The sequence below is a fragment of the Tenrec ecaudatus genome, chromosome 4 (assembly GCF_050624435.1).
Source record: "Tenrec ecaudatus isolate mTenEca1 chromosome 4, mTenEca1.hap1, whole genome shotgun sequence".
Lineage (NCBI taxonomy): Eukaryota > Metazoa > Chordata > Mammalia > Afrosoricida > Tenrecidae > Tenrec > Tenrec ecaudatus.
In genome coordinates, this window is record NC_134533.1 from 166,046,843 (window position 1) to 166,063,082 (window position 16,240).

The window sequence follows — 16,240 nt, forward strand, 5'->3', positions numbered from 1 at the left end:
CCAGAAGTGATCGATAGCCCCCCCCACCCCACCCCCCACCACCACCGGTATTTTTGCAGTCAGGTAGCTGTCTTCCAAATTTCTTGACATCGATCAATGAATATTTCCAGGTGCTTCATCGGCTTGTAGAAATACCTGAATTGGCATATTCTGCCAATTCCTGGAGCCTTTCTTGTTGCTCCTGCCTTCAGTGCAGCTTGGACTTCTTCCTTCAGACCGTTAGTTCTTGACCTTATGTGACCTCTGGAAATGCTTGAATGTCTGACAGTTCTTGTAGGTGTAGTGATTCTCTGTATTATTTCCCTCTTCTTTCAATGCTGCCTGCTGATCAGTATTTTTCCCACAGAAACCTTCAATAAGGTTTGAATTTTTTTCGATATTCTTTCAACTTGAGGAATGCTCTGAGTGTGTTCTTTCTGGTTGGTTTTCTAAGGTCGGGTCTTTGGCATATTTCACTGTCCTGCTTTGTCTTCTAGAGCTGACGCTTTGAGATACACTGTTCAGCTCTTCACTTCCTTGATTGCTGGACGATCAAGAGCAAATGTCAGAATCTCTTCTGACATCCATGTTGAGCTTGTCTTTCTTTACTAGCTTTTAAATAACCTTTGGCTTTCTTCATTGTCATGTTCTTGATGTCACCCCACCACTCATAGGTCTTGTCAATGGTGTTCAATGAGTCAAATCTGCTCTTGAGATAGTCTCAAGATTTAAATGGAATATACTCAAGAGCGCCTACATCATGCAGTCTCAAGTAGGCAATCTCCTTCTTCTACTGTGCCTTTTGAGGTAGAAAAAAGAAAAACAAATAATCTAATTTTTTATGACTGTTTACAAGAATCTAGCCTGTGCCATTCCAGGGCTCTATTATTCCTCTAAAATCAAGTAACTCACATTTATACTCGACCAGTAGAGGAAAACCATGTTATCCCCTTTTAAAATTCACCCTTTAAAAAATTCTAGTTCTCAATACCTTAGTGACGTGAGGATTCTCCTGGATGGTAGGTAAAAGTATGACTGAGTAGGTTGCCCTTGGTCAATTCCATCTACAAGAGCCTTTAAATTCTTTCTCTTATAAAATGCCAGGGAAGTTTCAGAATCTGAGCCAAAATGCTTCTAAAGCAATCATCAAACTGAAACTACATTTAACCTGGGGTTATGATTTGGGCTGAAAGATCCAAAATCATTGGTTCAAAGTCACTAGCAGCAGCTCCTCAGAAGAAAAATGAAAATTTCTACTTCTGGAAAGATTTAGCCTTTGAAGCCCATGGGAGAAGTTCTCGGTCTTAGAAGTTCGCAATGAGGCAGAATTAACTCTAAGAGTTTGAGTAAGTATAAATTCTAAAGTACTTGAGCCAACACATTAATTTCACCATTTTAGGTTGATAAATTTACATTGATAAATTCAGCATGAAATAACTTTATTTAATCCAGCAATTTAAAAAGTGTGTCTCAGAGGTGTTATGTCAATGAAGGTCATCCTCTTGAAGCTGCATTATATGCTTTTCTGTTTTCCAGTCTATCAAACTCAGGATTAATGAACCTATAGGGACTGCAAGAAGAGTAAGGAGTTTGGGGAGAGGGACACAGTAGTAAGGGGGTGGGAGAGATGATAATGTCAAGGAATCCATGTGGAAAAATATTGTTTGGAAACTGTGGTGGCAATTGTACAATTCTACTTGATGTGATTCAACTATGGAATGATATGATATATGTAATAAATCCTAAATAATAATATTTATATGCCAATATTTGCTCTTGCCATGCTTGCTTCCTAGCTCATGGGACACAAATAGACAAGACGGTTGCAACCTCTGGAGTGCATGCTGCTCGCGTGGAGTCCACACTGTACCACTCCTCCATCATCGTTTACCCTGCTAACTGACGAGGAGGCAGACCCGTCCCCCTGCGCCCCTGCCCCGGTCCTGAAAACCTGACGTGCACAAGATGTTAACTAAAGAGAAGGACATAAGATATCAAGAAGGGCATGCGACAAATCAAAATAGCCCATAATTATTTCTCAAGTGATTGGTAAAAAGGCAGCTAAAATAATGATATCTATCAGATCTAAATATGAAGAAAATGAAAGAAAAAGAACTAGAATCTCCACATGGAAAAGTTGTAAAGAAAGAGCCCTACAGTAACGCTCAGTAGCCGTGTAACTGATTTAGTGACCTTTACAGAGCATGCACAACAATCACCAAAATTAAAATACGTTTCTATAACTACATATAATATACATATGATATGTATATATACACGCATATAAATTAAATTACGTTTCTATAACTACATATATTATATGTGTATATATATATATTATGTAAGTAAAAACAATATATACTTATTACATATGCATGCATGTACTTATTGTATATAGCTACATATATGTTAGCTTAATCTTGCATTTATGGTCACAAAGAATGGAGATTGTAATGAATGAACTCAATTTTATTTTAAAATAACCAGTTAATGAAAATAGGCATACTTGGTTTTGCGGCCTGTACGTTTCGCTGCTCGCTGCCCTCAGCGTTTCCAGTTCTCCATTGATTTAAAACTTCCTGAAAGGACCTGGCAGAGGCTTCTTCATTGAATGATCCTTCACACAAGAGCCCACGTTTTTGATTTGTGGATTCTGCTTTTTCTGGTGCTGCAAATTCTACCTAAAGTGATTAAAAATACATGCTTAAATGTGCTTGACTAAATTTTCTGAATTTAACTATTAGTCATTGTAAATTAGGCAATTTTTAACTTTGGAATAGGCTGTTTTTATTGTACTTATTTGTGTGCTTCACTGATTTCTCTAAACTCTTCTTCCTAAAGTTTTCACTGGTCTTCTCAGAAAGCCAGAGCCCGTAGGCCTGATGTTTGTCGCTATGATATTTGCCAGAGTTCTGCTTGGGAAGTTGCACTAGCCTTGTTCCTAACCTTCCTGTTCGACTGACCGCCTGCTCCCAGCAGCTTCCCAGAGCAGAAAGAAGAGTCTTCTGGACTGTGAATCTGCTCGTGCCACATGCCTACTCGACCCTCCCTTTAACCATCTATGGAAACCTAATTTCCTACCAGGACCTCCTGGGCTGACAGGATCACATACCCACCCCTTGCTCCAACCAAACGTCTTGAAGTTCTAGAAACTCAGCAACTACCTTCCTACCTCAGGGTCCTGCGCACTGTTACACTGATTGTCTGGAACTATGACCTTTATTAATTTAGTCTTACCTCAAAGGGCCCTTTCTTAGAAGGATCACTGCTAACAATGCCACAAAAACAGTCGTTCTTGCCTATCCTCTACCCTTGATTGGCTCTCCTTTCTTCCAAGACTTCTTCCCATGTGGATTCAACAACGCAGTCATTTATTTGCTACCTACCTGACTTTCCCCATTAGAATGTAATGAGAGTACAAGGGTTTTGTCTTCTTCCTCAGTCCCAGGAGCATTGCCTGGCACAAAATAGCTTCTCATTATAAGTCATAAGCAAATTATAAGCAAATTAACAGATTAATTATATATTTATATATAATTGTTTAAATTATATATAAAACTGCATATACTCCGTATCAGCTGACCTGAATAGAAGCCGGAGCATAATTTTACCACAAAAACTGGGAAAACTTATTGAATTGAGTATAAGCTTAGGGTGGGGAATGCAGCATCTACTGGTACATTTCAAAATAAAAATAGATTTTGTATGGCTCTTGGGAATATTGACTAAAATGAAATAAGGCATTAAACTCATGTTGAATAAAGGTTCACTATTTTTGCTATCATTATTGATATGATAAACTACATAAGATAGCCGGCATGAAGGAAAAACCCTTAAAGTCACTGCCCTGGTGTAGGGACTGTATGTAAGTAGTTTAACATCAGAAGGTCTGAACTTAAAACCAAGTCCCATTACCAAAGAAAACTTAGACATTTCTATTTTTAAAAATGAAGTATTAAGAAAGGATAAAAGGCATCCTACGCCCTTCTCTCCATTGATTTTAGTTCACTTGTTGTTCTCTTGTCCCTAGGTTGGTTGCCCCCCTTCCTTTCTCCCACCTCCCCTTCTCCTGTATCCCCCCGGAACCATCAGTCCCATTCCTTTCTTGTTTATCCCATCAACTTATCTAGATAGACATGCAGAGACATTAATAAGCGCAAAAAAACAGGCAAAACAAAAAAACAACAAAGGAAGTCAAAACCAACAAAATAACAACAACAACAAAAAAGCCACTGACAAAAATGGAAAGGTCTATAAATAGTTCAAGGTCTGTTTGTTGGCCTTTACGAGTGTTTTCTAGTCGAGTCTGATGAGGTGCCACACTCTGTGTCCAAAGTCTATTTTTGGTGTTCCCCGGGGATTTCATCACTTTGCTCCCCTTGCTGCTCTGTTGCATACCCCAGTGTGATGGGGAATAGGATGTCTAGTGGGGTTTAATCAACGGCAATGTAGCAGCGAGGAATTATTCAACCCAAATGGAGGCTGAACATGATGGTGGAACAAGACGAAAGTAAAGGGAAACAGAGGAAAGAACCAGGAGGCAAAGGACATTTATAGATATCTAAATACAGGCATATATACGTATAAATATATTTATATATAACGAGAGAATAGAGCTATGTACTTATTGTATGGCTGGATCAATGCCAGGTCGGCTTCTAGCACCAAGTGCCCTTGAATCTCCCTCACCCGTGCGGAGCTGAGCAGAGCTGGCTGAAACAACTCGCAGCAAGTGGCCTTGAATCTCCCACACACACCTGCGGAGCTGACCAGAGCTGGCTATGTAACCTGTCAGCAGCTTTGCAAGGTTTTTTCCTTATTTTACTCATGGCCCATTTTGTTCACAGCCCGTTTGGCTCAGTGCCCACTTTGCTCTCGACCCTCCACTCTGCACCCAGCACGACCCATTTGGCTAAATGCCCGCTTTGTTCTCGGCCCATCACTCTGCACCTGGCACCGGCAGGGCCCGTTTGGCTCAGTGACTGCTTTGTTCTTGTCCACTGCTCTGGACCCAGCATGAATACACCCGGAAACGGGAAAACACCTTACATTCCAGAAACCCGGACATACCTGTCCATAGATAAGCATCACCCCTGTAGCCTGCAGTGCGACTCCTCCGGCCCAGACGCTGTGTTCTGTGGGACTTTGCCCAGGCTGGGTTTTACTCCCCAATAAAGCCTGTTTGTTCTAATTTGACTGATTTGGTCTCTAGCGCCTCTCGACTTCCTTACACTTATATCTATGGTAAGAATAAAGGTTGCCCTCTCAGTTTCTCCACCATCCTGAGTGTGGTGTTGCTCTGACTTCACCGTGTCATTTCATAAGACGTTCAGGATCAAGAGATTCCTGGCCAAGAAACAGAGGCAGAATCGGCCCATTCCCCAATGGATTCGAATGAAACCAGTAACACGATCAGGTACAACCGCAAAAGAAGACATTGGAGAAGAACCAAGCTGGGTCTGTAAGGAGCCCCCTGAGGGAGGGCACGCACGGCCGCATTTCCACAGGCTCATGAGCGGTCTGTCATGTTAAGCTGTATTAAGACTTTCGGCACCATCTGTTCAATTGAACTTGTATTGGCAAATAATCTACTTCCTTCCTTGGTTTTTATGTTTCTGCATAGAGTTTAACAATAAATACTGTAAGGCTGTTAGTTTGAAGGGAAAATAGAATTGAGGTTGCAGATGGACATTGGGCCTCAACTCAAGTACTCCCTCAACACAAGAACACTTTGTTCTAATAATCCAGCATTCTTTGTTGGCTCACCTTCCCGACATGATTGCTGAAGACACAGTGGGAGCATAAGCAAATGTGGTGAAGAAAGCTGGTGGTGGCCGGCTATCAAAAGACAGACATCTGGACAGCCAACTAGCTGAGAAGTGAAGAAGCACACCAGCCTGTCTGATCATGAGATGTCAATGGGATCAGGTATCAGGCATCTGAGACCCAGAACAAAATCATACCCAATGTGAATGGGGGAAGGGGTGTGGAATGGAGACCCAAAGCCCATCTGTAGACAATTAGATATCCCCTTACAGAACACAAGGGTCACAAGGAAGAGATGAGCCAGTCAGGGTGTAGTATAGCACGGATGAAACACAGCTTTTCTCTAGTTCCTTATTGCTTCCTTCCTCCCACTATCATGACCTCAATTCTACTCTACAAAACAAATTAGATCAGAACATGCGCACTGCTACAAATAATAGCCCAAAACACAGGAAATCCAGATTAGATAAACCCCTCGGGGACAACAATGAGAGTAGAGATACCAGGAGGATTAGGGGAAGGGAGGAGGAGAAAGGGAGAATTGATCACAAGGATCAACTTATAACCCCTTCTCAGGGGGATGAATGAGGAAAAGTGGGTGAGGGGTGATGGATGACAAGGGTTTGTGAGGGAGGACTGGTGGGGGAGGGAGAGGAAAAAAATGGGGAGCTGATATCAGGGGCTCAAGTGGGAAGAGAATGCTTTGAAAATGATGATGGCGGCATAGGTGCAAATGTGCTTGACACACTGGATGAATGTATGGATTGTGATAAGAGATGTAAGAGCTCCCAATAAAAGTATTTAATTTAAAAAAAGAAAGGATAAAAATAGATAACACAGAGAACTTAAGACATGTTAGATATACATATACCTGTGATGATGTGATGATATAATTCTTTATATACAGTTCCTTGGTATATAACACTAGAAAGCTGGATCCTCCGGAAGAATTTAAGGATAGACTGATGAACAGAGGACCTACCAACACGGGGGCATTTTTCCCTTGTGTTTTGTAAGCATGGCTTTGAAACTCAACAGACTCAAGGTAAACCCTGGCTCTGTCATTGGTAGCAATCTTTTACTTTGGCCAAGTTACACGTTCTGAACTACAGTGAAGAGGAAATAACATTTAAAATGTGAGAGACCATAGCCTGGGTCAAAATTTGAGAAACTTCTCCCTCCACAGAATCAATAGAGCAAGTCTATTAGACAAATATAGGAATGAGTTGATAAAAGCCCACCTAGTGCATCACTGAACCAGTAGCCAATCAGAATAGCTGTCAAAATTTGCTATGAATCCAGTTTTAAATAACTGTGAAGTTGCCTGACACCCAAGACACTTGGCAAGGTTTTAAAATTTTAACCTCTTTTAAGTCTCAACCAACATAAAACTGCTACATTTCTTTGTAGATGTCATTTATGTATGTTTTATGCTTTTCCTGAACACTCACTCAATTATCGACACTGTAGAAAAGCCCAGAGAGCCACAGGACCAATGACTCGTTCATCCAAAAGGTCACTGATCAGTGCAATCAGAGCAACCTCCTTGAAAAGATTTTTGAAATCCGAATACATTTGCTTAATAAAAAAACAAATCCACATTAAAAATACTGTAATAAAATAAGCTGCAAAATGCTACAGCTCTAGTTAAGCTTATGAACGACAGTCTCCACAATGGCAGCAAATGTCCACTCAATTGTCCTCAGCTTACCTCGGTGCTGCTGTCCTGCAAAAAGAGAGGTTTCGCTGTCTGGTGACTTTCACTAATCTGTTTTGTAGCATGATTCTCCCCTTTGGGTTCATCTGGATTAGTTTCCTTTATAAAACGGTGGGCAACAGTCAATACACTGGATACTATTTGAGGTTTTACCTATTTTAAAAAATCCAAAAATTACTAACATGCAAGTCACATAATTATAATACATTAGTTACATTCTCATTATTCTATAACTTTTAAATTGAATATCTCTAATGTGCACAAATACAAATTAAAAATTGTCACAAAAAGACATTACTGGCAACAAGCATCTATTCAATGGCTGTGTTGGTCTGACACCATCTGAAATATTTAGAAACATTGTGTCATTTAATCCTCAAGGCCACTTGAAAACATAGTGTTTATCTTCGTTGTAAGGATAAAGAAATTAGAGCTCAGAGTGTTTCAATAATTTACCTTTAGTCGCATGGTCAGCAGGGAGCAGAGCTGGAAAATTACCCTAGGTATGCGTAATCAAATGCCAGCCTTTCCATTATGTGAATCCTAAATAGAAATGTGTTGTTGTGTTCTTGTGCACATCATATCTAAAGAACTAAATATAGCTCATGCAATAGAGCGTGTATATGCAGTAATGAGCATTCTCTTGTAAGAGGTAATACTTTTTTGGGTATAGGAGATTTCTAGAAAAGTCTTATGTTTCTGGGTGGTACAAGTAGCTTGCAATCAACTGAGAATGGTGGGCAATTGGAGCTCATCTAGCGGCACTGTAGAACAAAAGCCTGGCAATCTATCACCATAAAGGTGGTGGTGGTGGTTGTTGTTAGGACCTATCGAGCCCATTCTGATGCCAAGTGACCCTAGGTGCAAAAGAATAGAGCTACCCAGCCCTGGGCCACCCTCACCACCACTGCTACGTTTGAGTCCATTGTTGCAGCCAGCAAGTGCCAAATCTGTCATACTAGGGTGCCTGAAGTATGTGAGACCACGTTTAGACATTCTTGTTTCTAAGAAACACTCTACTTCTTCCACAACAAATTTGTTCATTCTTCTGCCAGTCCCTGGTCTTCCTTGACACCGTAACTCAAAGCCATCAATTCTTTTTCAGGTTTCCTGATTGCCCAGCATTTGCAAGCATTTGAGGAGACTAAAAATGTCACATCTTGGACCTGGCACAGCTCAGTGCTCAGAGTGACATCTTTGAATTTTAACACTGAATTGTTCGCAGCACCACACAATAAGCCATTTGATGGCTTGACTTCAGCTTCTATCACTGCTGAGTGTGGATTTATATAAACTGAAATCCTTGACAACGTCGATCTTTTCTCCTGTTATCATGATGTCGCTTACTGATTCCCTTATGAGAATATCTGTTTTCTTTATGTTGGGATATAATCCTTATTGAAGGCTGGAGTTTTTGGTTTTCTTAAAGGGTTGTTTAAAGAGCCTTGAGGCTCTATGGTGCATTGAGTTGGACTGCAAGTTTAGCAGTTTGAACCCATCAGTTTCTCCATGGGGGGAAAATGAGGCTTTCTACTCTCCAAAAGACTTATATTCTTGGGAACCCAGAGGAGCAATTTTACTCTGTTCCATAGTTAGAATCAATTATGAGTCAGAATTAACTTGATATTTGTGAGATTTCCTTTTTGAATAAGAAGCCCTGGGGATGCTGCTGGGTAAGCATTTAACTGTTTAAGAAAAAGTTAGTGGTTCAAAGCCAAAAGCTGCTCCTTAAGAGAAAAGCGAGGCTATCAGTTCCTATAAAGATTTACAGTCTCAGCAACCCTATGCAGAGTCACTATCTGGGATAATTGACTGGAGGGTAGTGGGTTTGGTTTGGGGTTTGGGTATGGTAAATTGGGTGAAGGCTTACAGGGCAGATCCTCCACTTAACATTCAAAAATTCATATTATGTTTCATCATCTTCATTGCAAGCTGCTCAATGCAACATCCTAAGTAAGTGCTTCAATTTTTTGCTTTCAAAAAGCAAAGTTCTGTTTTGTCCATATTACGTGTCATTAATGAACTTCTTCAATCCTGTTACTAAGTTTTCTACATAAAGTCTGATTCCTCACATCATTTACTCTGTATACAGATCATGAATGGGGAAAGAGCACAAGCCTGGTACGCATGTTTCCTGATAGTAAACCATACAGTAACTCCTTATACAATTTGAAGGATTTCCTCTTGGTCTACCTGTGGGTTCTACAGGAACATAATATAACATTCTAGAACTCTCATCCTTCACCATGTTATTTATAATTTCTTGTGGTCCAAATATTTCAATGACTTTGCATAGTCAATAAAATATCTTGCTGGTGTTCTCTGCTTTCATCCACATTTCTCTGACATCAGCAATGATATCTTTAACAATGTCATGGATTGTTTAATATGGCTCTTTTAGACATCGTCATTGATATTCACAGCAAATGCCTCTTATTTTCCAGATGAGTCTGGGTAAGAGCGTGAGGGAAGATACTGATTGTATTACATATATGACTCAGATGTGAGTGACTGTCGTCCTGCTGGGTGTAATGTGAGCCATTTCATGAGAAAGGAATTTCACTACCAGCAAGAGCTAGGAGTGGAGCTTGTCCTCTGAACCTGGAGATTCCTGAACAATGAGCGTTCTTGATGTAGGCGACAGCTTTATCACCAGAGGAGTGACCAAAGAGCAGCAGCATAACCAGGAGCCAGAACATGAGCCACAACAGAGGTGTTCCCAGCTCACAGAGCCAGCAAACAGTGCTTTGGGGCCCAGTGCTGGTTTGAAGAGTAGATCTGGTTGACTTAAGCACAAGGGTATCTTTGAGTTGGCTCCAACTCGCGACAATGTCTATGCATACAAAAATGAAACTTTGTCCAGTCTTGTAACATATTCATTTTTGGGTATGTTTGAGCCCACTCTTGAGACTACTGTGTCAATTCAGCTCAATGATGGTTTTCCTCAGTTCCAGTAACTTTATACCAAATATAGGAGCCCTGGTGGCATAAGAAGTTACTTGTTGGACTTTGAACTGCAAGGACAGAAGTTCAAAAGCACCAGGAACTTCCCAGAAGATTATGATTTATAATCCTGAAAAGGTGTACAATCTCAGAAACCCATCGGGGGTGGTTCTACTCTGTCCTACCTATAGGGCTACTGGAAGTTGGAAGCAACTCAATGACAGTGTGTTTGGGGTTTTGTATTTTCTACCAAATACGATGTCCTCTTATAGCAATTGGCCTCCCTGATTATATGGCCAAAGTAAGCAAGACTAAGTCTCTCTGTCCTCATTTGTAAGGAGAACTCCACTCAAAGAACGTCTAATACTGTTTGTTCCGCTTCTGGAAGTCCATAGAAAATGTCATGTTCTTCTACAGCAACTCAAATGCATCTATTCCTCTCATGTTTTCTACTTTTTCTTTTTATCATTTTGCAATGTGCACATGCATCTGAGGTGATTGAAAGAACACATGGCTTACAGGAGATGTAATTTATTCACCAAAGTGACATTTTTGCATTTTAAAACCTTAAAGATGGCCTCTGCATCAGATTTGCCCAGTGTAGTACATCATTTGATCTCTTCACTGCTGCTTTCACGGGTGTTGATTTTGATCTAAGTTGAAAGCAAGCTTGGTGGCCTTGCTAATATTTAACATACCAATGGCATAGTTTTAAATATCTTAGCTACGCACAAGCCACCTTAGTATGACAGCACGGCTGTTTTTAGACTACAAGCCGTTCCCCTGCAGAGTCATTGTGTGGGTCTGAACCACAAAGCTTCTAATGGTTTAACCAACTTCTGGTACTTCTTGGTCTAGCAAACCAATCAACTTCCATCGAGTTAATTTTTACCCTATGGGAGAAAGAACTACCTCACAGGGTATCCAAAGGTGTAAAACTTTACAAAATAAAACTGCCACATATTTCTTCTGTTTAAACCAATGATTATTTCAATCAACAGACAAGTGATTTAAACACTGTACCACTAGGATTTCTTTGAAAATATCATGTATGCTGCAAATCAAAGGAGAAGACGTTTCAAAAGAATCAAATTGATGGTTGAAGAAAAGATTTCATCAATTTTTTTTTCACAAAAATTTGGAGTAGCTTAAAAAAGAACAAGCAAATTCTGGAAAGACCCTTTCTCTAAGGAGCCTCTTATCGACAGCAAACACGGGTCTGTACAGGGACTCCTAGGGAAAGCTGCCCAATTCTGGACCTAATCTGAGATTGAAATAAACACCAGGGGGAGACTTCTGAGGCTTGATGGGAACCTGGCATTGGGAAGTCAAGAAATACTTCTCAGCAAACATCCTCCAGACAGAGGAAAAGTCAGCAGGAAGCAGGTGTGATTATTTTGCATTCTCCTGTGGAAATATTTCTATTTTAAAATGGTTATTTGGTTACTTATTTTGCTGAGATTACATTGAAACTTTCTAGTTATGACCTTTTGTAAAACTATTATAATACATCACAGTCTAATTCTTGACTGAATTTGTGAAAATCAAATTCATCAGTATTATTTTACATGGAATTAATAAATCATCCATGAAAAATTAACCAATGCAGACACATTGCTGTCAGTATAGTAAAACATGGTCTCTGCTACAAATTTTCCCAATGATCACCAAAAAAGGAAAATTATAGATGCCTATGTAGTCACTATTTTAAAATACATCCAAGTGATAGGCATTGCTTCATCCTTCCAGATATTCTTGTATTTTAAACAGAATTAGTCACAAAGTGGTCCTTGAGTTTCAAAGGTGATTTAAATGGTTTATTTTCACTTTACATTTTAAAAGTCTTGTCAAAATAGGATTTTTAAAATATGACCAGAGCAGCTTGACCATTCAAATATAGATGTTTCTTTCAATAATAAAAATGCAAATGTTATTCTAGTCCTAACTGCATTCTGAATTTTCTTTTTTTTTCAATCATTTTATTAGGGGCTCATACAACTCTTATCACCATACAGACATACATCAACTGTGTAAAGCACATTTGTACATTCATTGCCCTCATCATTCTCAAAACATTTGCTCTCCACTTAAGCCCCTGGCATCAGGTCCTCGTTTTCCTCCTCCCTACCCGCTCCCCACTCCCTTGTGAACCCTTGATAATTTATAAATAATGATTTTGTAATATCTTGCCCTGTCCAATGTCTCCCTTCACCCACTTTTCTGTTGTCTATCTCCCAGGGAGGAGGTCACATGTAGATCCTTGTAATCGGTTCCCCCTTTCCAACCCACCCTCCCTCCACCCTGCCAGTATCACCACTCACACCACTGGTCCTGATCATCCGCCCTGGATTCCCTGCATTTCCAGTTCCTATCTGTACCAGTGTGCATCCTCTGGTCTAGCCAGACTTCCAAGGTGGAATTGGGATCATGAGAGTGGTGGGGGGTGGGGGGAAAAAGCATTTAGGAACCAGAGGAAAGTTGCATTTTTCACCGTTGCTATATCACACCTTGACTGGCTCGTCTCCTCCCTGAGACCCTTCTGTAACAGCATTCTGAATTTTCATAACATCTTAGGTAGCACATCAAGAGACCCAATTACAACAAATAAAATAAAACAAACAGAGAACTCATGGGCCGGTTTTATTCTTTGAGGGAATCTCTTATCAGCAACTAAAATTTATCCCATGTTAAATTTACTGCTGAAAATAAGATCAAGTCTGCCAGCAAGATGGTAGACTAAGGAAACCCATTACCACATGGATACAAGAGTCCAAATCAAACACACACTGGCGACAGACCTGGGACACGGAGCTTCACAGGAAAGGACAGAGGTATGGCTAGAAAGCCAACTAGGCAAAAAAGCTGAGTAAAAGCAGGGAGAGAAGAGACCGGTAAGTTGTTGTTTGGTCTGACATGGGAAAGACGTCTAGAATTTTTGGGAGTAGCACTAGATCATGATAGCATCATGGAAGTGCAAGTACAAACTGGTGCCTCTTCCAATCCCTGGAGACCAAAGGCATAGCCTGATCCACCTGCCCTCAGCAGTTTATGACACACACACACACACACACACACACACACACACACACACACACACACACACACCCTTGCACAGCCCTTGTACACCACGGGGGAGACATTTGTTCCGCCTCATCAAACTAGCAGAGCGTGTCGAATGCTTAGTGCCTAACCATCAACATGCCACTGCCCACCCTGGGCAGCAAGAGCTCCTTGCATAACCACCCACCCTGACCTGAGCTGCCTTGTGCAACCAAATGAATTCTTTGCAAGAATAAGGAGCCAACTTCTAAGCCAGCATGAACAACTTCACAATCGTGTGCGTTAACTCCAGACAATATTCCGGCTGGTAGGAAATGGGCCAAATCCCAGGCACCCCCTACCCTTTAGCACGCTTCCTCTCCTTCCTGAATCCCTGTGCTGGCAGAGGCTTTGACTCATGCAGACCACCGGTATGGACACCGTTTTTCTCCTGATTCTTGCCTTGTTTTTCATCCTTTCTTTCTCTGCTTTCATTTTTTAATGTTGTTTCTTTTGTTGTTGTCATTTCCTTTTCTCTATGTTCTCCATATATTTCCTTTACTATTGCTCTTCTCTCATCTTCAACCCTCTCCACTGTTCTTTATTGCCTCTCTTACTTGCTTTTTCTGTTCACCCTTGTTTTATTTATCTTCCTTTTCTTTTTAGTTATTAAAATCCCTTTCTTTGTTACTGTTGACTGTTATCCTCCATTTTTCTTCTTCTGTTTTTATTTTTCGCTAATGTCTACATTTTGCTCTTTGATTTTCTTCCCTTGTCCTTCCCAAAGGAAGATGTCGACTTTACATACATAGCCCATCCAAACCGGTGGCCACAGCTCTTAAGTGAGGGCCAGTCCACATTCCCATCCCACGTGATCAACATATAAACCACAGAGAATTGCACAATACTCACATACACTTTCACAACCACCAAGAGACAACTAGTGAGAACCTAAGAACGCACATACAATCATCAATTAAATACAAATACGTAAACTCATAGACAGCAGAAAAGTTTAATTCGCATAGATAAAAAATAAAAAAACCAGAGCCCAAACCAAATTAGAGTCAGAAGAAATTTTTGAGGGGAAAATGGCATTATAACTGCATAATAAGGAACTGAAAAAATGTTATTTACATACTATCAACAAATTTAGAAGAAGTTTGAGAAAGCTGCATATTAAAGCAAGGAAAACACAGAAAAATGTGTGCAGAATTGATAAAATCACTAAAAACAAATAGATAAAAGTGAAAACTTGGAAACAATACAAAAACCTATAGGAATTAAGAGGATTAATACTAAGATTTCACAAATAACTAAGATATCAAAAAAGCAAAGGGGTAGAATTGAATCACTAGAAGACTATATTCATAAGTGCAAGAGAAAATCTTTCCATATAATGCTGCTAGAGGAAAAATCAGAAAAATAACAAAGAAATGTGAAGAAAGTCTAAGAATTACGTTTGCAAACCATCAAGAGTAAGAACTCACATATGATTAGAATTCAAGAACAGGAAGGAGCAATCAAAAACACAGAGAAAACTGCCAAAGACATGGTGAAAGAAAACCTCCCTCACATCATGAAGGATGAGAAGATGTGCATTCAAGAAGCTCAGCAGATCCAAAATAGAAGCCTCCATCCCACCCCAGCAAGAGGGAGGGAGGGAGGGAGGGAGGGAGGGAGGGATGGAGGGGGAAACCAAAATATATAATAAGCAGCAAACTTTCCAAAAACAAAAAAAATAAGGAAAAAAGAATAACTGAGAGAAAAAGAAAAATATGTTATCAGATCTTTCACCAGAAATTATGCAGACAAAACGGCAATAAGAAGAAATAACTAAAACTCTGAAGGATAAAAACAAAACAAAAAACTAACAACTGTGTAATAAGATTCGAGCATAACCTCTCAGTCGACCAAGTTCTCAGTCAGGACACAGCTTGATGACATCTCATTGGTCCTGCGGCCTATTTATGAGATACTGTGGAGAGCAGTATTCTCTCTTGCCCACATCTCCTTTCTTCTTGCTTGGGTTCTGTGTCCAGCTGCGGGGCTGGCAGCCTATGTGGCTTGCCAAATAGGAACTAGAGTACCTTGTCATATTCTTGGACCCACACATCTCTGGGCACATGGCCCGTGATCTCCCAGCTTCCCACTTCACTTCTCTGTTTCTTAGCTAGCAGCTGCATGAGTCTGGGGGTAAATCCAGCTAATGTCTGATCCGTAGACTTGATGTGAACTGGGCTGAGCCACCGTCTTGTTACGCATTTTCTCCTTGATATAGCTTTCTGTCTTATCTGTCGACGGAGGTCACTGATTCTGTTTCTCTAGAAAACCTACCCATAGACAAACACAATGGCAAAATTAGGACATTTCCAGATAAACTGAACTCAAAAGGATTTGTAAAAACCAGACCAACTTCACAATAAATACTAAATAGACTCATCTGAACAGAGAACCAACAACAGTAGTAAACATTCTGAGATTAACATATATGAAAAGACACAAAATTCTACCCAGATATAAAAATATCCAAAATAAAAGAAACCTACAAGCCTGGAAATAGGGAATAAGAGAAGTCAACTTGTAAGACAATTGAAAATTACAGAGGGGATAAAAGAGTTAAAGAACTTGAAAAAGTTAAGAAATCATGTAGACCTCTAGAAAAATATGCTTAAACTTTAGATGAAATTAATAAATGACATTGGAATTTCAAAGAAAATTAATTAATCCTGTCCAAAAAAAGAGAAAAACTATAGATAAACAGAAGCAACAAAGCCCACATGGAAGAAGCACACC

At 40.0% G+C, this 16,240-nt stretch overlaps 1 protein-coding gene across 2 annotated transcripts in view; it reads right to left on the bottom strand.

The window, feature by feature from the left end:
• The window catches only part of ZBBX (zinc finger B-box domain containing), a 140,844-nt gene that overhangs the window by 61,117 nt on the left and 63,487 nt on the right, over positions 1-16,240 (bottom strand). For both annotated transcript variants that reach the window (XM_075548891.1, XM_075548890.1), the window contains exons 7-8: positions 7,457-7,615; positions 2,486-2,660 (exon numbers count right to left, since the gene is read on the bottom strand). In XM_075548891.1, the coding sequence (XP_075405006.1) occupies positions 2,486-2,660; positions 7,457-7,615 (334 nt within the window). The remainder of the gene's footprint in view (positions 1-2,485; positions 2,661-7,456; positions 7,616-16,240) is intronic.